The sequence below is a fragment of the Spodoptera frugiperda genome, chromosome 18 (genome assembly GCF_023101765.2).
Source record: "Spodoptera frugiperda isolate SF20-4 chromosome 18, AGI-APGP_CSIRO_Sfru_2.0, whole genome shotgun sequence".
NCBI lineage: Eukaryota > Metazoa > Arthropoda > Insecta > Lepidoptera > Noctuidae > Spodoptera > Spodoptera frugiperda.
The window spans coordinates 2,289,402-2,314,674 of NC_064229.1; the positions used below are offsets into that span (position 1 = coordinate 2,289,402).

At 35.1% G+C, this 25,273-nt stretch overlaps 2 protein-coding genes across 14 annotated transcripts in view; one reads left to right on the forward strand and one right to left on the reverse strand.

Moving 5' to 3' along the window:
• LOC118277781 (synapse-associated protein of 47 kDa) overlaps window positions 1–25,273 on the forward strand; it is a 73,927-nt gene that overhangs the window by 44,813 nt on the left and 3,841 nt on the right. For 4 of the 12 annotated variants that reach the window (XM_035596687.2, XM_035596690.2, XM_035596688.2 and 1 more), the window contains 5 exons: window positions 6,214–6,225; window positions 16,216–16,356; window positions 17,076–17,215; window positions 21,485–21,597; window positions 22,278–22,394. In XM_035596687.2, the coding sequence (XP_035452580.1) occupies window positions 6,214–6,225; window positions 16,216–16,356; window positions 17,076–17,215; window positions 21,485–21,597; window positions 22,278–22,394 (523 nt within the window). Of the gene's footprint in view, window positions 1–6,213; window positions 6,226–16,215; window positions 16,357–17,075; window positions 17,216–21,484; window positions 21,598–22,277; window positions 22,395–22,943; window positions 25,183–25,273 lie in introns of those variants that run through there. The other 8 variants (XM_035596689.2, XM_035596692.2, XM_050700145.1 and 5 more) reach the window with 5 other exon arrangements.
• On the reverse strand, window positions 11,414–19,450 carry LOC118277780 (solute carrier family 22 member 13). Of its 2 annotated transcripts, none has more exons than XM_035596685.2 (6): window positions 19,292–19,450; window positions 13,498–14,165; window positions 12,996–13,403; window positions 12,665–12,914; window positions 12,033–12,217; window positions 11,414–11,821 (listed from the first exon to the last, which is right to left on the reverse strand). In XM_035596685.2, the coding sequence occupies exons 2-6, from the start codon at window positions 13,923–13,925 to the stop codon at window positions 11,590–11,592; spliced, it is 1,503 nt and encodes a 500-aa protein (XP_035452578.2). In that variant the 5' UTR covers window positions 13,926–14,165; window positions 19,292–19,450; the 3' UTR covers window positions 11,414–11,589. The 2 variants fall into 2 exon arrangements, with proteins under 2 accessions (XP_035452578.2, XP_035452579.2); XM_035596686.2 differs by lacking the exon at window positions 19,292–19,450 and adding an exon at window positions 18,690–18,834.

The window sequence follows — 25,273 nt, forward strand, 5'->3', positions numbered from 1 at the left end:
AGTAACATCAGCTATTCTGATCGAAGCACATTCGAATAAAATGTTTCTAATAAAAGATTTTCTTATAACCATTACCAATAAAATGTTATTATAATGGATAATAATGCCTTTCATACCAGTAACGCCTTGAGTTATTCTTGGTATGTTTCTCACGTCTTCGTTACCGTTCGTGGCGCCTGTATCCAATCTCAACGGGTTCACGTGAACTATTCCTTCAAAGCTTGATTTAATAAGGAGACGTTATTATTTTTCTTTTTAGCTGTTCTTGCTTTTATCTTGTTTATGAAATTCTTCACTTTATTCTGTTTACTATTCCTTTGGTGGTTCAGTTTAATATTGTTTATTCAAGTTGGATTTTTCTTCTTTATTGTTTGATAGATTTTCTATCTCAATTTTCTGTTCTGAAAATGTAGGTTAGTGCTTTTCAACGTATGTTATTACAACGAAAATGCCTGAATTTTTCTCTCTCCGAATATTTTCTGTGAAAATTCACCGTTTTGTAGAGAGTCGTTATCAAATTCACTTTGGCGTATTTGTTTATTCAAATCCATTGTTTGGTTTGCCGCAACACGTCGATTTCCGATGGCAACGTATACAGAATGTACAAACTGAATATCTGACAATGCTTTTAATGTCACCGCTTCTATTCTCGTGTATTGGTTTTGAATTTGTTCAGTTTTGTACCAATATTGTTCCGAGTTGCAGTTCCATTTGGACTTTAAAGACAATTCAATTCAATCATTCGGTTTTTGAGGTGTTCCTGATAATCTATAGAATCTCTTCCAATGTCTTTCTAAAAAGCTTGCCAGTCTACTCTTCCCAAATAAATATTTTTTGCATTGTATAAAATAATGAGAACACTTGATTATATACATAGCTTCTACACATTTCCTCATTGGATATGGTCTTGGTTTTAAACAAAGCGTCTAGCGTCTCATGAGTATAAAAATCTTTTTTCGAAATATAATAATTGTGTGTCTTGTTTGTCTTCTACTTGAGTAATGGAAGTTGACATCTTTCGCATTTTTTCATATTTCAACTCATTCCAGTGTCTCTGTTTCTTCTTACATTTCATATTTAAGTTATTTATGTTGTTTACCTTTCAGCGGTTTGTTCGAATTAAATTTCTTCGTGAAACCTTGTATTACGCAATCTGTACTCGTTTTGTATAATGTTTCAAAGTTAGTAGGTATTTGTGTCTGCGTAAATTTGGTTTATGGATACTTTGGTTAGTATGAGCTGTCCTGATTTAAATAATTTTGTGCTCAATTAGTTTTGGGCCCACATCGTTAAGCTTATCATTGCTTACAGGAATATTTTATCGTTCTAAAATGTCGACTAAAATAACTTTAAATCTTTCTATTTAATTTTTTTAGGATCTATCGTCTGTGATAATCGTGTTTTTATTTTTATGTGATAGTTTTTCTGCTGTACCTTTTTCATAGTTTACGAGAAAATGTCACTGGCTGACATTTTAAAAGTGTTAACCATGTAAAAATAGCAGTGTTGAGGTAAATGGAGCGAGTGACGCGCATTGTAGGTACAATGGTTACAAAATGGCGACCACACAAAGCAGTTTGTAACTGTATCGCATGTTGTGAATAGTTGCAATGTTGCACGATGCCAGCACTACCTGCTTTTTTAATATTTAAATGGAGCTATGAAATGGGGCCGTTGTATGTGAGTTTTTAATTTATTCGCTTTCAAAGGACGCCGGAATGAGGTCAATGAGGGTTCGAACTGATTCGGGCCAACAAATGCTTGACACGATTCAATACTGCATGTGGTTCGACGAATAGCCCATAATACGTTTTATAGCCACCTAACATACTATCGTCAGCTACTGATCGCTTTTATTGATCGCTTGACTACATTACTTGATTATGTATTATATGTCACTTTACTGCGAATATTGTTCAAAGCTCTTTGTTTATATTCAAATTAATATATTTACAAAACCTTTCCCCCCTTTATTCAAATGGGGGATTTATAAAAAGGGATAATTGCCGTTTTATGTAAACACCCCGTGTGAGCCACTAGATGTCACCCCCTGCGTGGGAGCGTACAGCGGCCGGCGCATAATAAATGGACGCTCGACTTTCCCCAATTTGCTTCAATATTAAATGACCAACATGTTTTTAATCCCCGGAGGGATCGACGAAGCAGTTCCACCGTATAGCCGCAGTTTGGCCATTACGATGTTAGGTGCTTGACTGACCCTGCCATCGGACTTAGTATAAGCTAAATCTTTGAAGTTACATTTTTAATGAATATGCCAGTAGTCCTTTTCGTATCTTCAGGTCCTATTGAGTTCGGACGAATTTATACCTCAACACCTAAAATGATACCTGTTTGTACTGAAATAAATGTTGAAGTCGCTTTAGCTTGTACAATTTTTAATCTAAACAAGGCATATTAGATATTAGATGGACCCTCTAATACTTCCAGAAATCAACTAAGTGAAAATTCGTTTTCGAAAAACTCATTTTAAAACAAATTGAATTATGTAGCCATTTTTTCCAGCACTTTCTCTCCCCCATTAATTCTCGTTGGACTGGATTCGTTCTGGGTTATTAATTTAATTTATACAAAAGCGGACACTTTTGCAAGGTCTAGAAAAAGATGGAAGTTTATGGAGTAGGGTGGAGAGAGCACTTTGAATTTGTGAATTAGTCAATTATGCAAAAACATTATACGATGTTGAAATTACCAATTTACTTACGTAAGTTGATAGAGCTTTGGACATTTATTTGATTTTGTTGGCCTTGTTTATTACTGCTTCAAAATTGCTCATATTACTCTTTGTGAAGTTAAGCAGGTATCAGTTTTGGTCCGTGTTTAGCTACTATGTATTTTATACATCATTGTCACTGGTTCAACATAAAATTGGACTTGTTTTGAAAGCCTACCTAATCCTGTTATATTCCAAAGGTATCCCCTTTTAGTAGTTTAAACCATTCTCGCCATATTGACCCTGTAAATATATACAAACACAACAAAATTGAAAAGCCCCATAACTTAGTTAAGGCGAAAATAGATTTCGCAAGCAAAAGTTTCTCTCTTATCTTCAATAAAAGAATTGTGTATTCCGTTCACATAGTAACCGCAGGTGATAAACTCGATGTGTAAGATATTTATAAGATAAATCCCGGGGTGAGCGGTCGCCATCTTGGCCGGACGGCTGAACCGACGAGAGTCCTTTTGTACGAACGTCCGGCTTTAAGCATTAAGTGGACTATTGAACTATTCATTGCCAATACTATTCCAAGATTTTTCTTTTTCTTAGCTTCGTATTTGAAGGAGGTAGATTTTTATTGAATGGGAATGTATTGTTCGTATTTTTATGATAAATATTTTATTATTTTTGTGTAGGGAAGTCTTATTAATATAGTAATGTGCACATAAATAATGAATTTACTGCATAAAATGTGGATCTAGGTGGAGTGAAGATATCTACAAGATAGTTGGCAGTGGTTGGATGAGAAGAGTTAGAAATGGAGCTCAGTCACGTACTATTAGAGAGGCCTATGTTCAAAAATATTAAATAATCAGTGGTCAAACACGGTTAATCCGTGTTTGTCCATTGATGAAAATGTGATAATATTAAATCACGTACTCTACAGTTGAGCATCCAACCACTTGATCAATGACGCAGACAGTCGACCAACTATTCATTCAGTATTTTATGACCAGTATTATTTATAATGTGCTGTATAATCCAACCTCCATCCAGAATCCCATCGCGACTGTTACATCACGGAACATAAACACGATCCCCCCACAAATAAACCACGAGAGTAAATCCTTTAAACAATTCAGACTCGCTGGCGTCACCGATACGAGTCTAGACCGTGAACGTGACTCGATCGATACGTAGTACAAGCACATGGAGCTATACAAAACCAGTTTATCATGGTCTCTCTTTGTACGATCTTTCCGCACGTTCAACGGTCAGTTTATACTGGTTTTGTTTCACTTGATGTGTAGCTCTGTTTACAGCCACCCCTCCCATTCCCAGCTCACAGCGGAAGTCACATCTATAGGAAATTACGTCACAACGTTATTGCGGCCATTTTGAAAAAATATTACATTATTATCATCTCTCCCGCTTTCACCGGCTTCCTGAAACGATATCTTTATTTTATTAAATGCTACCTAATTCTCGCAGAGAAGTTATTTCGGTTTTTGATCCAATTCCCTTGCCGTGGTCTGATAAACGTCTGTGTATAAAGATAATTTGTTTCAGTTTGTGCCTGTAAGTAGAAAAGTCTGTTTTCTGTTACATCTGAGTTATGTTCTTGTTGTCACAAAGATATTTGTTAAATGGCCTGACATTTACCTTGTTTAGGTTAATTTTATGAAAGGAAACGAAGTACACAGATTTCTTTTAAAATAACTACAAGGAATGCTGGATAAGTTTCTTTTTTACACAAAATATAAGATTATATATTTTTCTTTTTGCTATAAAGTGTCTTATTACAAGTAAGTAGAGTCCACATATATTTGATGTCTAAGTAACAGTAGAACTTGTCCTGAGTGCCTTTGAGAGCTTTCATCCTTTTAGCCGTTGTAAATGATGCTTCAGCGAACTAACAAAAGTTTGCTAAAAGGTCAATGAGACTTTCGACCTTTGTCTAACTTCCTAACCTTAGAGAAGTTTTCTCCCACGGTATAATGCAAAAGGACCATGGTGAGAGATAAAGAAAAATGGCAGTTTTTGTATAAATTGATTCTTAGTAAAATAATACTTTTTGATCTGTACTACGATATTTCTATGCGTATAAAGCGATTAAAAGTTCCGTGTATTTCAATGGATGGTGCGTAGCTACTGCGTAGCAGTCTCGTAGCCATTGCGTAGCCATCCCGTAGTCAATTCGTAGACACTCCGTAGCATCGTAGCAATTTGCTACGATTTTTTCCAATACTAGCTTTACGTCTGTATATTAATTTAAATTCTTACTATGTATCCTGTATTTATATCCACCGTTTTTCTGGAAAGTATAAAGAATTTAAAACGATTCATAAAATATAAAGTGTGTTTTAGGAATGCTGACCAATCCCGTGTCCCCATTAACTCAGTAACGTCCCAATTTAATGAATAGCACCCCATACGCTTGGAATAGAATCTCATTACTCCGCATCCGAGCTGGGTGCGGGCCGGATATCCGGATCAATCGGCCGGATTACACGTATCTTGGGACTTGCATGCGGTTGCGGGATTTGCTTCCTGTTGGATATTTGTGGACTGTGGTTTTAGCCCTCCGTAATGCCAACGAAACTTGGAAATATTTTTCGGGAAAGAGATTCAAAGTTGATTTATTTTTTAAGGATTTTTATATATGCTACGCCGTAGCAGCTACGGAATGTGGATTTCCTAATCCTTTTACGTTCTATTTTCTCTTATAACTAAAGTGTTACCTACCACTGTATAAAAGCATTCTCGTATTTGTCTCAACTGCTGCATAAAACATAAGTCTCGTTTTCCCATTTATCCAATCCACCTTTGATATTTTCTGCGAAGGTCTCATATGATCGGGCCCTGTTGAATATCACATTGCAAAATAAAACGTTCACGGATAGAAAATGTCGAGAGAAATCGGAAAATATTACCTTCATGTGACCCATATCTGAAGGCTTTGTATGAGGTAAACGTAGAACGAGTCATATGAGAAACGATCGGAGCCTTTCATTCTGAAAGAGGTTCTTGAAATGAACCAAGCGTTTTATGGAAGATGATAATGATTTGTGGAAAAAAATAATAGGATTTATAAGCCTATAGATATTAAAAAACCCAATAGACTAAATAGGGTTCAAATATGAAATAAAACTATTCTGTTTACTCGATTTTTAGAAAACAGGAATTACTTAGTACGATGTCGAGTACAACCTACAAGCATTCTGAATATAATATTGTTGCATTTTGTTACATTTACTACGTTTGTAGGTACCAAACTAGGATGATTATCCAACTTAATGCAAATTGTAGTATGAAGTTACTCCGGTCATTAAAATAAATAAGGTTCAATGTAAACCTACTCAGCAGCTTACTGCAATGCACCTCTCTCGTTCGGTTGAATCAACCAATTCTTCATCTTCACCTATTTTGTGTCCATCTTCACGATCATCTGTCCTGTTTCTAACCCTTGTCTCTTGTCTGTGTGCACTTATTAAATATTGTCTTTCCACTTTTCCATGCTAATCTCTGGATTATAGAAAAACAAGACTGTAAGTATTTACCATCAGTACCACTTTTGTCGCTTCGTCTGGATCATCTAATTCAAACTTCTGTTTGTCCATTGTAGAATTGTTTCATTGTTTCCAATTGTCGATTTCCATATTTATTCATCTTTATTGTTTCGTAGTTAGAGTTGTAATTTGTGTGAATCTCCCTATTTCTTATGGCTGGAGTTATTAAAACATATTCTTATATGTATTACTGTGTTATTACTCAGAATTGCATATTTATTCGTTGTTATTTTTTAAATCGTTTCTGTCACATCATTTTTTTAAAGCATTATATCCAACAAAATAAATAGATGTTTCTTTTTTCTCGTCCGACTTTATACTGACAAAATCCAGTTTCAAAAACCCTCACAAAGCGAACACAAACGACTTGCACAATGCGCCATTAAAGCCTGATAGGATAAAGTCTCATTAATCGGTATCAATGCTATCAATACAGAACTGAACGTTCACAAAACGATGAAAGCCTCGAAACACGAACAAAGCCAGCCTGAATTGTTTCAGAGTATTAATCAATGTGGATTTATATACTGTGAATGTTCGATGTTCGTGCCTGAAGCGGTTCCTAGCTGTTTCCAACACGTGTCACTAAATCCACACCCATGATAGATATTGTTATTTCATAAACCTTTTCTATTTGTGTACCATTTTTATTTTCACATCTGCATGAAGTTTTGACGTTCGAATTTGTCGAAACATTTTTCAACGTTGAATTTTTATTTTATCGTGTGTCGTGTTCAAAGGTTTGGACTTTTAATTTGTGGAGCGGATTTGAACTAAAAGTTTGTCTCGTTAGTCTAGTGCTCTTCATATAGATGATGTTATTGCGTTTTTATATTTTAAAATGATATTTGCTTTCGGACATATACTCGATGTTAAAAGGACATGGCTAAACCAAAGTATGGATGTCGTAACCCGTACAAATAAATCCCATCAAAAACATCCTGTAAAAAACCCAAGTCTCGCAGCTCAGTCTTTCTACCGTCAAAAGTTGTGAGATCCATGTAATACCAAGTCGGTTAATCTATTTAGTGTCTACTTGAAGGACCTTCTGTCTTAAGTTATTACATAAGTTATTATCATGCCAATATTAAAAATATTTAACGTTTTAAACAAATAGATCGACTTGGACATCGCTTGATTTGATTATTAGTATGTATCACACTACACAGCACGACGGGCCAGCGACCAACAGGAACGAGAGTTTCAATCGCGTGAGGCGCGAGAGACTAAAGAATCTAATATAATATTGTAATATTCATTTTGTTTTCATGCGATGTCCAAGTCGATCTATTTGTTTAAAACGTTAAATATTTTTAATATTGGCATGATAATAACTTATGTAATAACTTAAGACAGAAGGTCCTTCAAGTACACTAAATAGATTAACCGACTTGGTATTACATGGATCTCACAACTTTTGACGGTAGAAAGACTGAGCTGCGAGACTTGGGTTTTTTACAGGATGTTTTTGATGGGATCTCACTTATTTTTGTAGAGCCTTTCTTTTTGATACCATCTACTGTTATAATGTTGTTCAGTTTCATGGGCTAAACACACCCTTACCCACCCTATACCCCTCCCTTGCCTCATATGGTAGGTACCTATCTACACCTATTAAATTTATAACCACCACCAACCACCAACTGCATAAATAACTTTGTAATCCCATATATTTATATGGGATTACAAAGTTATTGATGCAGTTGGTGTATTTGGAAAACTGGACCGAAATTACAAAATATTTAAGTTTTCCCATGATTAAGACACTAAACTCTATATGTATTCCAAATATGAAGCTTCTAAGTCTGCTAGAAGTGCCTTGGACTTTTGATGATCGGTGAGTCAGTGAGTGACAAAATTTAGAAACTTTAACAAGTTGTCATTCTTAAACTACTGGTTCAAATTGACTGAAATTTTAAATATTCCGTGTTTATACAATGCCGGATTAGTTACTGAAGATTCAGGTTTCTTGCTTTATCCACAACCGAATTATAGGGGGTCGAAAAAGGCCCGAATTGCTTCGAGAAAAGGATGGTACGGCCGTGCCGCTTTTTTTTTTCGACTTGGCGGGGGCACTGCCGTGCCCCCAGATATTGTATAAATATGGTACCTAGCAATAAATAAAGTCGCATAATTAAAAATTGATATTTTTTTAATTAAGAAGGTCCAGAAACTTGGCATACGTCAAACAACGTTACAAAAACTTCAAACTATAACATTGCTGTGAACTTTTACCAAGGCGTTTTGATGTACCTGAGCCGAAAGTTATTTATATATGAGGTAGATAGGTAAACAATTCTGCTTATACTAGATAATGAACACAAAGTAACCAAGGACAGACACAAAATATATAGTAAGATTGTGCAATCTTATACAAAATATATATTTTGTGTCGATCAAAACATTTACAATTTGGTTTCAGAAAAAAGTCATTATATTACCGTTATTAAAAATTGATGTTCGTTTAATTATTTCGATTTGATTTTCGGGGAAACTAATGTCCTAATAATAGCTTGCAGTACCTACTTCCGTGTTGTCATGTCAAACTTCTGTTGTGGTTTAACTTATTTTTTGTTAATTTTTGTTCACCAAGTTATAAGAATTAGTTAAACACAAAATAATTCATAAGTGAATATTTAAATGATACGGGTTAGCGTGAAATTCGTATTCTTGTTATTATGCCTGGGTCAGTCATTTAGCCATCTCCTTTACTCAAAATGCAAAACAATAATTATCAACAAAGTTAAGTAGCTTGTAATCAATTTTATCAGCAATAGCCACTGTTGAATCAGAGTTAAATGAAGCAACTACTGATTTATGAAGCTATTAAATAAGAGTATAGTTTAAACTAAATAATCATATTTCAGTTTTAATATTTCATCGAAATAATGTTTCACAAGGACAGTAACCAGTTACGTAACCCTTTGACACACCCCATCGGGCATAGATTGCATCTCAGCATTAATCAACTCAGATTGGTATTGCGTGAATAGGTTCATCATTCACTCCATTCATTCATTCATTCGTTCGTTGGTTCGTTCATATTTATCTTTCTGAATAAGGTTATGAGATAAAAAGATTGAATGTAATTTAGCTCAATGGATATCTATGTTTTTAGCTGTTTGTTTTTGTATATTTTTGCATAGTTCTATTAGGTTTTTAATTTATCGATACGTATTTTGGGTTAGTCGCCAAGCGATTATTTTGTGTAATATAGGATATGTATTTTTTTGTCGATTCTGGAATTCTTTACCTATGTAGTTTGTTTGTAAAACATACTTAATTCGGCATAGAAGCTCAATTCGGTTTGAGATTATAAGAATCAGAAAAAGCACTTAAAATATTGTTTGTCCAAGTGGAATGAAAACAGATTAATAATAAAAACCTCTGGAAACAAACAAAACGAAAACACAATCACTCTTTCATTTCATAAAGGTAATTATATTCCGTGGAAATGAAAATTAATAGCAGAAGTAATTACGATCCATAATAAATTGGCAATGTTCGGTGTCCTCGGCAACGTTCCACATTAATGTTTGTTTCTCTGAGTGGTTTTGTTAAAACCACTCAGTTGTTGTTTTTCCTATACTTTTTTCTTTATTAAGGCGACACTTTTACGAGGCGTGACGAAGTAAGCAAATGTGTTTTGCCTTTATGACTCTGTTCCCAAAACCCAACTGGACAATCTTGGCGCTTCGCATATATTTTTGTACCATTTTTTTTGGTGATTTGGTTTTTAATAAGCCTTATGAATATTCTATTCCTTTGACGTTTTCTCGGAACTAAGGCTCTATTTAAGGACCCTTTGATGTTTATGTTTAATCAAATTGGTTTCAAGCTTTATAAAAACTTGTTTACTTTAACTAATCTTATTCTTGGAAAATCACTGCTCGGTTGACGCGGTAGCTGGGCAACTGGCTGACGTGCAATGGGTAGCGGGTTTGATTCCCGCACGAAGCAACTCTTTATTTGATCTAAAAAATGTTGCTTCGTATCTGGGATTCATGTATATGTGAAATTTTATGTTTGTAAAGGCGACATAGGAGCAAAAAGAAAGAAAATATAGGTCGATATTTAACTCTACAAATTATAAAAATAAGCTGGCTGCCTGATTAGTCTGATCACGTTTATATTTTGTAATACATAGCGAATCTTCCAGGAACCCTTTTTATACGGGATCAGAAAAAACCGACAAAAAGAAAGGGTTCAGTTCTGGTCGACTAGTTATTTTATTAAACAGCGGAGGTAGGCATAGACCCTGTACTTACTTTATGAATAGAAAATATGTAAAAACCGGAGTAGAAACTACGCATAGGTAAGAAAACTAACTTTCAGATTTCCACTGTCACCTATGGTTGCAATAACATGGTTCTAATTTCGTACCGCTCGCTCATACAATTTTCTTTCATTACTTAATTGTTCAGCGTTACCGTAACAATAATAAATTGTGTTCAAAGTTGACCCAGTTCTCTCACAAACGAACACTCCCCCCTCCCTCGCGGTCCCCCCTCCGTACCTCACCGCCTCTCGCCTCTGTTGAGGTGTTAATGTGGAATTTAATTTGTTTTATAGCTTTTGTTGGACAACTTTGCCCCTGTAAATAGTATTTAAAACTTTGTCTTCGATTTATCATACATTTTGCACACATTCGTTCATTTATTTTCAGGAGTATTAAATTCCCGTTCGTTTATTACTTTTTCGCTTTTGTGTTGTTTTATTTTTGGCATCATTAACTGTAGATTACATTACCTTTTTGTGATCAACATAATATTATGTAGTTAAATAAATGTTTTTAATTAATATGTAAAAGCAATCGCTTATTATAAAAAAAACATTACCGCTTAAAGATTGAGATATTTCCCGTAATTACTTGCGTCCCATTCTAAGAACATCAATAAACCTATAAATGTTAATATTTTGTGATATATCAATTAACGTCAGTCATTCGAGGCCTTGTTTAATATTAATAGCATATTAATTTCCTCCCTGCTTACTAAACAAGCGTGAACATTGTTTGACATGTAACATTTTGTTTAACATTCCAGATAATCTGCGAACAAATCGATTATTTTGGCTCGCTGAACCGACAAATTGTGTTCTTATGATAAAATCGATGTTTGCAATGAACCATTTCATTGTATGCGGATGTGAATAATAAACTCAATGATATCTTTTGTATATTATAATATCTAAAATTATAAACGTCCTTAATTTAAAATTAAAGCTAAGAATAACATATTATGTACAGTTACAAAAAATATCACGACCCTATCCATTTACTAAACGATAAATAAATAAACACTGAGGACAAAACATTTCACAACTAGTTGCTACCGTCTTGGACTAAGACAAATGATCTGATAACGCCTTGCCTCTGGTCTCGGGCAAGAAGTAGCAAGTGATTGCTCCAACTATAGGAACGATGGCGAAGGCTACTGGTGGTAGCCACGCAGCGAAGATGGTCAAGCCAGCCACGTATGGGGATATCATGGAACCGACTCGGGAGACGGTGGAGGAGGCTCCCATAGCCATGTTACGGGCTACCGTAGGGAACATTTCTGTGGTGTACATGTACCTGGAAGAGTAGAGGGGAACGTGTTAAAGATTTATCGGAAATCTTAACTTAGTCTTAGATGATTGTGATAAGTTTTTTATGAATTTCCTGGTTGGGTTATTAGAAAATGAAACGGAACATTTTTTCATCAGAACCAAATACAGTATATAACATGGAAAAAATAGTCTAGAGGTAACGCCATCAAAGATTTTTGTCATAGTAGGAAACTTACATGGTAGCGAAAGCTCCCGAGGCACATCCAACACCGATGGCACCCATGGTCACTCTCACGGCGAACCAGTCTTCAGGGACCACCAAGAAGGCATTGCTCCCCCCACACACGATCAGGAAGCTGATCATTGTGATCTTCCTTCCGAAGTACCGGCAGAGGAATCCACTCAGCAAGATACCAGGGATCTGGAACGTTCAATACAATGACTAAGTATGGAAAATAACGCATAAAAGTATGACCTCGCCAAAGTGCAATTATTGTAGAACCTATTTTCGCGGTAACCCAATTTGATAACGATGAAATCATAATTGCAAAAAGCTGTTAACCGCAATATTATTTTATTGGAAATGCAAATGGTAAAACAGTATTCAGATAAACTAAATTCGTGTCTAAAAATAATATTTATGGTTTATATTTTTAATATCAAGCACGTGTAAAATACAAGGAAAATGTCTTGTTTGTCTTCACAAATCAGACGAAAACGTTTAACAAGTGTGACATCACAGTTGAGAAACGTCTGTGTTTACGCTGAAGATACGGACGCTACTTACTTATCTAGCTAATCCTATATAATAATGTAATTTAGTTTTACTACATACAACCACGTGGTTGAAAACTATGGAAAATATTACCTGCAGTACTCCAGCCAAGAGAACAGTAATGAAAACGTTGGAACTGGTCTGTCCAATGTACTGGTTGCTGCCGTAGTAACTGATACCAAGCACGAACCAGATAATACAGGAACCCAACATGTTGATCCTCAGCACTTTCGTCTTCAGCAAGTCTAAGTATGTGGCCTTCCTAAGGGGCTCGTTGGAGGTCACCTTCTCACTGGCTATACTTTTGGCAACGTCTAGCATGTTATCCGTTGGAAGGTTATTCCTGTAATCAGACAGATTAGTTAAAATTTGTAATTGAATAAATAACACGATGTTCAAATATTTCCACAACAACAATGCTCACCATTTAGCAGCTTGCGTCATAACTTTACTCGCTTCCTCAAGCCTGCCCACGGAAATTAACCACTTTGGAGATTCTGGTAATATGAAGAAATATGCCAGGTACAATACGTGGGGAATTCCTACGCCCAAGCAGAAGTTATCCCATGATCTTAGGAAATAAGCGAACAGTGGCATCAGCATTTGTCCGACAGGCATTGGTAGTGCACAGAGGCAGTTCATGAGCTCTCTCTTCATTGGCCCGATGATTTCCATCATCAGGATGAAGGAACAGAGCATAGTGCCTGCAGTTGCTAATCCTACGAAGAACCGGACTGCAGTGAATAACCAATAAACTTTACAGAACGCCTCCCCGACTGATGTTACTAGTATAAGCATGCAAGAAATTAGCAGCGCGGGACGTCTTCCATACCTGTAATAAATTAACTTCAATAAATATACTATAGTTAGTTGGTGAAATTAAGGACCAACCGAGAAATCCATTGTAAATATATCTAAGTACTTACCGATCAGCTATAAATCCAAAGATGATACTGCCCATCAGGACACCGAACATGCAAATAGTCTGCGTGAAGTTTGACAACCAAGCTTTCTCGCAGATCAGCTCGAATTGCGATATAATGGTGTTCTCAAAGTCCGTGTAATAGTTATAGCCGACACAATCACTGTAGCACGTGTTCATTTCTATGATGTTCGTCAGATTCGTTTCTACACACATGAATGATGTAGGCGGTGCTAAGAACACTATCCCTAGTTGCTGCCATGCTGATGAGATCTTTATTGGCGAAGCTATCAGCAGCCATAACATCAGTTGCCATTTCCCAAACTGTCCTATGGCGTTCACCAATTTGTCTGGTTCGTCTTGTTTCACTTCAGGCATCTTCTCCATTTTGAGATCCTTCGTGTCGTACTTTGTATTTAATTCTGCGTCCATATTTGTTTCTTTATTATTATCTTCTAATTTATTCTTTGTTACCTCTCAGTAGTCATACTCTGGACGAGTTGTGAGTACTACTGTGGTTGTTATAGTAGTCTTAACTGTTATCTTGAGTGTGCTGCAGATTGAACATAACAATTGTTTGCAAACGGATTCTCTTGTAGTGATAGCCTCAGTTTTATCATGCAAGATTATATTTTTGCAAAGATTGATGGTCCGTTTTCGGTTGGCACAAATCTACAACAAATATAAGGTAATTAGCAATGTTAATATTTCATTTTATGAAATTATGGTATGATTTCAATGGTGGTGAAGGTAAATTATGTGGTGTGATTTATGGAGTAATTAAAACTTGATTTATTATGGTAAATTACTGTATGTTGTTATGGAACAATATGGAAATATGTATGGTGGTCTTTCCATTCTATTTTATTCTTACATTTATTTTGAATATAGCATTGGTTATTGTGTTAGGTCTTTAATAAAGATGCAGCAAATATCATAAATTACAAGCCAGACCAATCAATCATGTTTTGTATCAGAATGAACTTTGCAAGTATAAGTAAACAACAATATTGTATGACCCATTTAATCATCTGTTCATTTATATTTAGACAATACCCTTAGTACGAGTTTGCTTTACGTTTAAAGTAATCGAAACGAGAGTGCGTTCGGCGCTCTGATTGGCCGGTTCGAATAAACTAACCAATAAAATTCAGTATAGAATTAGTTTTACTTAAAGTTATTGAATAAGAATTTATTTCTACGAATTATTGGCAGAGACACAGGAAATATAATTGAACTTGTCTAGTAATAAATACTGGACCAAGTTTGATAGTTGCTATTAAAAAAGTTGCAGGCGCTGGAATATTGCCAACTGAAACTTATTTTTCAGCTGCTGTAATATAATGGTGAAATAACTTGGCATCCTTTTAGATTCATTTCAAGTTTTTAATTAACTTAGCTTGAGATTTGAATTGATTAAATTTTATTTAAGGTAAAATAGAGTTAGCAATTTATGGCAATGAAATGAAATGAATTTATTTTTTGTAAATAGAATACAGAAGAGCACATTTACACGTCAACAATTATTCGGCATTTCCTAACGGACTACTCTGAGAAGAAATGCCGAAACAAACTCAGAGGTATCTTTTAAAGTCCAGACAAATCAAATAAAGGTGTGAGAGAACCGTGCAAGTTGATTCTGTAGTGGTCTTTTGAGGAAAGAACCACAACAATCCTAGATATATTTTGGATTGTTTAAGATAAATGAAATATTAAAAAACAAACGTGGCACGTGCTTATCTTTGAAGATATACTACGAATACCCTTTATCTTTCTGAGGTAAACAGATAAACGATTGTATCTTCAAGTTGTGTCAGAAAATAGATAATACACAAATTATGTTCGTCCCGCTATCAGACAACGTGAGTAAAGATGACCACCCACTGTCAGATTACAAAGATACTAAGATTTAGTGGATTATTTATTAAGTGCTTTGCTATTGAACACATTTGAAGGTTTGACAATTTAAATAAACAAGCTGTTATCTGCTACGGTGTAGGGAGATAATAGATTTTCACGTGCTACGATCTTTATTATATATATATGAATTCTTTTACAAACATTAATGTCGTCTTCTTCCATTTTCCCCTATATAATATTTTCTTTTACACCCATAAAATACGTAATGTAGTGTGCAATTTCGTAATAATATTAGTTTATTACTTAAATGACAATAAAAACGACCAGGAACAACATTGGTTCAATTATTAATTATTATTGTATTAATATAGGAAGTAGTAGTCACGTCTTAGCTTCCGTCATTTTATTAAATGGCTCGCCATTTTTTTTGCGGCAGGCAAAACATTTACGAAAGTGATAGAAAATGTGTATCAGTACCTACATTGTTAACTGTAGGCATACTATGAAATATTTCTTCCTTTATCAAAATTTTACATAATCCGACCAATTGTTCATATCAATATTAGATTATAATTATTACAAGTATTACGCTCATATCTTTTATTGCTCAAATAAATCACACTAATATAAATTAATTAGTTTATTGATATATTTGTGTGTAATCAGTCTAGCGGTCACTATACCCTTTTTCATTAAACTTTGAAAGCTCCATAGGTACTACGTTTTCGTCTTTTATCATGGTGTCTTTTCAAACAGATTTCATACACACAGATAATTCATGCTTTACACAGTCGTTCCTATGTTTAAGGCAATTTGTACTTTCTGTGTTTTTTATTAAAGTTTCATTTTTTTTGTCCAACAGAGCATCTTGGGCGAGTTCAACCGCGAGCAGGATGCTTTCATCAAGGGGCAGGAGGGCCGTGGCAGTGCCGCCGCCGTGCCTCCCTGGGTGGGCGCCCCTAACGAGGCCGCCCTCAAGGAGGAGTGCCTGTCTTTGTCTACTGTGAGTATTTCTTACTAATGATTAAACTTACTATGTCGTATAACGTCAATCTCCCATATCAGAAACGGTATTGCCTTTTCTTTTTTGAAAATTATTTTAGAATGCTCTTGATAAATATTCAGCAGTGTTCAAAAATGTTTTACGCCATTCAATGGTCGGTAAAAGGTATTTTTAAACATCAATTTAGATTATTATTTCTGTTTGTTTTATTTTCCAACCTAAGGTACAAGTTCATTAGTATCTGCGCGTGGCTCTCGAGCCAGGAGTGTGATGTGATACGTTTATCCTCATCAAAACTTTGTGGGCAAACTTCTGACCCGATACTGTATGCTCCCGACACGTGGTCTCATGTTCGTGGCAAATGTTCCGTGCGTTTTGTGTTAAGGTTTACATTTTATGGTTTGTTCAAAACGTGACTCCATTCGGTTTCGGAAATTACAACTTTATCACTCTCTGACTGACAATAGCCATCGTGATATTATCCTTAGCGAGTTGTATTTTGAAACTTTTAGAAATTTGTCAAGAAGCTGTAATTATTTTGTTTGTTCCAAAAGTAATGGATTAGATAAGATATTGATTTGTTATGAAAGAATGCTATTGGCCATAAAACATTATGATACGCCCTATAGGACCCAAGCAGTGGGCGAAATCGTGCGGGAGTAGCTGGTGAACTAAGGGTTCTAATATCACATGCCAATGAAACTTGTTTCACCTTCCAGGACCGACGGAACTTTGTGCGCGCGCCTCCCGCTGGTGTGGAGTTCGATTTCGATTACGACAAGATGTACCCAGTGGCCGTGGCCATCATGGGCGAGGATCCCAATCTCGAGAAGATGCGCTTCGATCTCGTGCCAAAAGTGTAAGTTAATATTTCAAATCTTATATTCAGATTTATGAAATTATACGGCTTATAAATCCTTAAATTGGTTTTCAAGTCTATGAGGAATCTAAATGTCTAATTCTATCATATACCTGGAGCCAATTTTTGCAATGTGATTGGTAGAGCGGCACTCTTTGTTGGCACTACCACAATGCTTAATAAAGCGCGAAAATAATGATTTGTTAAATAAAAGTTAAAGTTTTTGAAGAAACACCCAGTGGCTTTTTTATTATCTATAGGTTTACGCTTGACCGCTATCTCACCTGATGGCTAATTATAATTTGCCTCAAATTGGAGAGAAGTAAATAAGTAGTCACAATCGGGATACACTCAATCTTAGAAGCCTGGATTAGAATTAAGTATGCAAACAGAATGATCCTAAGTTAGACAGTAGTTATATATTCGCCACTGACTTACATACAACTTGATGTTATGTAAATGCGAATCAGTCTAGTTATTTACGTCTATCTCGCGAAACCGTTTTAGCATTCAATTATTTTCATCCCAAAATGTATCAAACATTTCGAAGTAAAATGAATGAGAGAAACACGTGTTTGTGATACGGTAGTGTCAGTTATTTATCTAACACACTTTGACAGACAAGATATATTAGATAGTAGGGCTATTGACACGTGACGTCACTATGTTTTTGTTAGATTACAGGGGGCTATCTCTAAAACTACTTGACCGCTTTGATGGTACTTAGGAATTATTGATACCTGTGTTTAACCGTACGTTCTCAATTTAACCTGTACCTGTTTGTGTGCGATTTTCTCGCATTTTTTTGAACCGATTTTGATGCGGTTTTCAGTATAGTATTTTTTAGATTTATGAAAAGGCTTTAGGTAATTTATACTTTTTATCTCCATATATTTATTTAAAACACTCTAAAATTATATTTTTAAACATTACTTATAAAAATAAAAAACAAAATAACATTTAAAAATATAAAAATAGGAGCCGACCAGTAGCGGGAGCATGGTCCAAGCTACCGGTTGTTAGGGCTCCAAAGACAGAAACCTCCTCACAATACGTGCCGTTTCGAGGAGTACTGCCTTCTGCATCAGGCCCTTGATCCATCCGCCCAACCCCAGCCTCCTAAGGTGGTTGTCGAGGCTGTTGGGTATTAAACCGTTGGCCGACACGACTATCGGCACAACGATAGCCGAATCCACATTCCACATGTCGACAACCTCGTGAGCCAAGTCAAGATATTTTATTTGTTTATATTTATATTTATATTTTATTTATTTATACTTTATTATTAAAGGCAGTTCCCTTTTTAAATATTATTGTATATTTATGAAACGTTTATTTTAAACGACACTAGGAGTTAGTAACTATTGTTAATATAAAGTCTATGTAAAGTGGTTACAATTTTATTATTTACCAGAGAAGCGTGTTATTTTCACAAAGATACAAGCTAATGCTAATTTAATAAAAAAATACGTACCTCAACCTTGACAATCCCAAATGAAATATGCAATATTTTTATACGTTTTAAATATAAATATAGTGTTACTCTTGTAAGAGATATTTTTTCGTCTTATTCACCAGACAGACACTCGCTAACTGACTCATATGACAATTATTATTATGTAAATCATTTTGTTTTTCCTATGTAGTGCTCTCCTACATATTTGAACATGATTTTATAAAGTTCGTGCCAGTTTAATTTACCGGTTTAGTGTAGTTTTGGTTTCGAATCGTATGCCACTTTTATTGCTTTTAAAGAATATTAATTTATTATTGGTATTGTTTCACGAGTTATAGAATAAAAATAGTGCAAGAATTTTTTTGTCATTGTTTAGTTCAATCGGTGAATAATTAGTAGTATAGGATATTTATAAATATAGTAAAATTATAAGATGTTAATAAAATAAGCAATTATATTGTTATACGTAAAAGTTTAGGTAAATTGAATATAATAAATTACCAAAAGATTATGAGTATAAAGATAGAAATTATTATTATAAAAAGCTTATAAAATTAAATAACTAAATAAAGCACAACTTAAATTATATATTTATAAATAAAAACATTATATTTATTTACCTTAGTCTCCCAAAAAAGGACACTGCACCCGATTGTACCATTCGGAAACTAATGAAAGACATGAGATAACTTTCATATAAGAGGGCTGTTGTCACTTATCTATCTGCGATAATACTCAGTATGCTTTATGGCACTATATTCATTGATAACTGATATTGTTTCGTCACTACTATCCATATATATACAACGCTTACGTTACTGACTTACTTGATTTAGGAAGTTGAAAGGCCGGCAACGCACCTGTGACTCCTCTGGTGATGCGGCTGTCCATGGGCGGTGCTGATCGCTTGCGGTCTATTCCATAAAACAAAAGATTAAACTTACCTTATTTTTATGGTACGGGGTGATGAACGAGCAGACGGATTACCAGCTGGCAAGCAATCGGCGCCGCCCATGGAGACTAGCAACAGCTGAGTCGTTACGAGTGCATTGCTGGCCTTTTAGGGGTTTGGGGATTGGGGAGATTAGGGGGGAGGGGGGTTGGACCACCTATAATCTCACTCACAAGGTTGTTTCACATTATCAGCGTTGTTTTACGCCGTATGTTTATCCTTTAAGGCGTGTAGGGGTTATTTTAATTGGAAAAACAAGCGAACAACGTCGCTAGTAGGAGCTAGTATAATATTGGTATAATAAGTGCGCGCGTCGCAGCCCTCTCTAATCTACTCGAGTTTGAGTGGAAATGGTCCGGAAAGTCGAGCTCGATACTTTCACTTTATCTATTGGGATGATATAAACGCTGATATGAAGTTTTAAATGTCAAAATGGACATTGTTTTTATTTTAAGCACGTTCAACGTTAAGTATGTGAAGAAGGCTAATTTGTTAGTCGGTTTGTCTGTCTTTAAAATATTGACTAAGAAAATTTATTGCTATTGAATATTTATTTATGAATTGAAAAATATTTAAATACTTCACGACTCGATCTATTTGTAGCAATACCTTCGAAAACACATTGAAATATGTAACCTACATTGTCTTTAATTGAGGTTACATTGCATTAATTGATAAAGAAACCAAGTTCTAATACATTTAGATAAACCCGAGGTCTTAGCCAAAAATGTCATCGTAGAGCCATGAGAGTAAGCGCATTCGAAAGAGCGGAAAATTTTACGTAGGATAGCATAATAAACTCATTTTTGACTAAAATGTCGCTTATACCCTATTTCCTTTTAACCGTCGATATGCGTACAGACGTACAACCTCACAGCATACTATGGAATGTACGGTGTTAGGGTGTACGCACAACGTTATCAGCGCCAATCGGACAAGGAGTGGCAGAAGACAAGATACGATATCTCCACAGATAGGACAACAACCATCGAATTATTAAAGGCTTTGTTTAATAGTTCTTTATTTGTTATTATCGCTGAAACTTTCGGCTATCGGGCGTTATGGATTTACCCATTTCATAATGATTATAACTATTTTAGAATTAGGCACGTGAGCAGGTTAATGGTTTTGATTAAGAATCTAATCGGGAAAGGTGTTAAATGCGTGTTTGTTGTTTTTATTTAGTATCTGTCGGTGTTGCCTTAATTTGCACGCTGAATGTCAAGAACTTATTGCATAGTAGATTCAAATTCTCAAAATGTTACTTTTGTGCCAGTCGAAAATCTGCAAATTATAAAACTTTTTTATCCTCGAAAGGGTAAGCTGAGGTACACTTTCCGGCAAATGATGCCGCTGTATAATGTGCACCCACTTTTCACCATTTGTGTTATAAGTCCCATGTAATAGGGTGAGCCTATTGCCATATACTGGGCACAATTCTATATTCCGTGCTACTACTGAGAAGTTTTCAAAAAACTTAAAAACAGCACTTTGCCTGACCTAGGAATTGAATACGAGACCCCTTGCCTGGCAGTGTGACTACTCGATCAACAAGACCATCTAGTTTCTAGTAGGAAAATATCTATACTAATATACTATATAATATTATAAAGCTGAAGAGTTTGTTTGATTGTTTGTTTGTTTGAACGCGCTAATCTCAGGAACTACTGGTCCGATTTGAAAAATACTTTTTGTGTTGGATAGCGCATTTATAGAGGAAGGTTATAGGCTATAAATCATCATGCTACGTTCAATAGGAACCGAGCAGAGCGGGTGAAACCGCGCGGAAGTAGCTAGTCTAAATAATATAGTGAATCATACTTGTTCAAAAACATTTATCGGTGATTTAAAAATGTTCCAGCATCACGGAGGAGAATTTCTGGCGGAACTATTTCTACCGCATGTCGCTGATCTGCCAGGCTAACGAGGCGGACGCGGCTGCTGGACGCCAGAGCAGCGCCGAGGACTCCCAGGGTATGATGGCCAGGCACTAACTATCTCCCACACTCTCATCACAATCATTATCATTTACCCCCACATCGTTGATAAAATCTCATGACTTCAAGTTTATATTAACCCGTTGTCTGTCGGAACGCAGATCTACGCGAGACACAATGTGTTTTCTATTGTGTCTTATATACCGACATACAAGTGGTTAAAGGGCAGAGATGAAATAGTCATTTCAATAATTGTATCTTGGATCCAAAATGATCATGAATTTAAGTGTGCAAAGGACAAAGTTGAAATAAATAGACGTTGTATATCTGGTTTATTGTTAAAGTCAAAGTCAAAATGTTAAACGTTCTAGCAGTTTCGCATAATCAAAACTGGTTACTGACGAAACTGTTTTATATATTCATCATTACATGGTTTACTCATTTCTGATTTAATCCCTGTTTTTGTCTTAAAGTTTGTGTGACAAAAACAGTGAATTTTAAACGTCTATTTATCCTACTAATTCTTTTTTGAGTCATGATTTAGTACTTGAATTGAAACAATAGTAATTTTCAAGACTGTTTAAAATAATTTTACTTATAGGCTCAACAACATCATAAAACATTAGGCCATTATCCAAACTTAAGTTTTTCATTCCCTTCCATTGATTTAGATTTTGTTTTTATTATTTCCTATTTTTTATTTTGTTCCCAAATTAGACGACGATAAATCGGCAAGCGACAATCAGATAGCCAATGAGAAATCGTCACAAGAATCAATTGATGACGTCAAGAAACGAATAAAGTCGTTGAAAGTCGATAGAGAGAATGACGATGGTAAGACATGACCTTTTCAGACTATTCTAACAATATTTTGTTTAACACGAATTGGTTTATATAACACAAATGTTATTTCAGTTGGTTAAAGTATCTGCCAAAGGATTATATCTCTTAAACGATATTCTAAGTATTATTTTTGTCACTATTTACAAATTTTATTTATTTATCTTTCCAATATTATTCTTTAATTTATTATTTTTAGTTTTCACACACATAGCCATCATATTTAGTTGTTTTATTTCGTTCATCATGAATCGTTTCGCTAGAACCCACACGTGACATCGCGATTACATTCCTAAGTGAGTCGGTACCAACTTTGAGGAATATGTTGCATTGCATGCTCTGTTTATGTAAATATTTGTCTCGCTACACTTTAACGGAACACTTCTTATTAAACAACACGAATAAATCTCTTTATCGAACACAAATGGATAGTAGAAGCTCAAATACAGTCGATATCAATACCCCATCAGCATCATCCACTAATAATATTAATTAATGATATGTTTGTTGCTAAACGCATCTGTTTCTCTCCCTGGAATGCAGCTTAAAGGAGGTGTCGCAGCAGCACCGCCATACCGTAACACCACTGTTCTATATATTATTCACTAATTATGGTCTAGCTAGATATTTACTAAGGGAACTAGTGTATTCTCAAACATTTCTTGTTACTACAACTTATATATTGAAAACTTTTATCCTAAATTGCATTGTAATCATCGTCATTATCCCCGGAATGAGCATCTCGATAGGTTCGAAGGTACTAGACCGTTTGGCAGGTCTCTGTATAGAGATCGGGTAATGTATAGAACAGTACACGTCTAGTGGATACGATGCTTGCATCAAACAATGTACTACGCTATTATCTTCATGACAATTGTTTCGATCTTGATAAAATAATGCCATCACGATAGCTAGAGGGTACGCACATATATTTAGATGTTACTTTGTACACGTAGCACTTACTTCGCTACTGAACATAGTATATACTGTATGAACCAATCTCTGGTCCTGTCCTATACTTTGGTTACCTCGACTCGCCAGCACATGGCATTATTATGTCAAGCCCACGTCACTGTTAATCCTCTCACACATTATAAAATATAATTTCGAACGTTAATACTTATATAGAATTTATCGCTGTTCACATTATTATTTGAACTCTTAAAGATATATCACTGTGTCATATCTTCATCCTTGTTGTTATCTCGTGTGTCGTATATATAATATATATAAAGTGAATGTTATATGACAATATAGCTTTTCTGTCCTTGTAATAAGGACTATAATAACTGTATATATAACCATGTATTTATTTATATCTGTTGTGACTCTGGTAGCACACTGGTCTGTGTCCCAATGGCCGGCAGCATCGGACGGCACAACTGTCCACATCGCTATTGACGCACAGACCACTACGGTTGAATTGTATACTTGTCTATAAAAGAATAAAAATCAAAGTTTTCTCAATGGAACCTATTTTAATGTCTACTAAATGTTATATATGTCTAAGTATTGACTAAGGTTATATAGCTGGTAATATCACACAGTTCATTAATTCGGCTCAGTAGCGTTTAATGTAAGTATGTATTGTTCAGGTTTTGACATTGCTACCTGTATATCAACCCTTTTACTTGAGCTTTATGGTCTATTATCGCTTGTTTGTCTTGTGTTTTATTTATCTATCCGCTTACATATTTCTCAAAGTTGGTCGTTACCTGTTGGCGTTTTGGTTTCACTGCCTTCTTGTTTCCTCCGTAGCAATGTTGAAACTTTAAATCTTTTTGTACATATACTTGTGTTGTCAGCCTTCTAAAATTTCATCGTACTTTAATGATTTTAAAACAAATTGGACGTGCAAGTGACAATGGACCTTATAGTCGAATACATAGAGGTCTTTATTGAGAAGGGTATTATTGGTATGCGTGATCACCTACTGGTTAAGAGTTAACTTGTAATTAAGGATGCAGGACCCTGACAGCCGCGACATATCACTTATGGGTGACAGTCAATTATACTTCCACACAAACTGCCGTCACACTGATCTTTGGAACATTTACTGACAACACAGTCCCTTCCCAGTTTGTTTTGTAATTATTTACAATTAGCCTTAGGTATTATATTAATCAGGAGAATAATCCAATGTTATTAAAGTTGTGTAGAACTAGGTGGACTCATTTATGATAGAGTTTGAACGTTGAAACGATTCACTACTGGCCTAGTATGCTGTCGCCCGGGTTTGTTTGTACTTGCGTTGTTGCTGGAGGCTTGATGTTGGCTCTTACATTCCTATATGTATTGTTACATCGAGTGAACGGCCTTTATGTCAAATAATATGACTGTAAAACCACAAATAATATCCAAAGTCGATTCATTTACTTCCAAATAAAAGCATTTACGATACTTCCAATAAATTCCAAGTTGTTATATTAATAAGTTTTATTAATTACAACGCCAAGCCTCTCGCAAACCCACTGAAACTGTTGAGCAATAAATTAGAAGTGATTATAATCGTAATTCGGTGTCCATTTAATCATAGTCCTGATAAAATACTAAATATTTTGGCTATATGTGTATCTTTGCGACTTTAATACAAATTGGGAGTGGCGTAGCCCTCCCTCCCTCCTTGTAGGACCTCCGAAATGTCTCATGTAACTAGCGACAGTATAATATTCTTCGACACTCAAACAAATGTTAGAGAAATTACGACGTATAGTTAAAAATGAAAAATTGGCATTTATAGTTAGTTATTATGAATTGAAATAATTATATTATTCTAAAATAATATTGGTGTTGTTATTTTAGACTTTAATTGTAGATAGTGCCTGTTTTTTTTTAATTTTATGACAATGCCAAAAGACCGGTCTTTTCGGTAG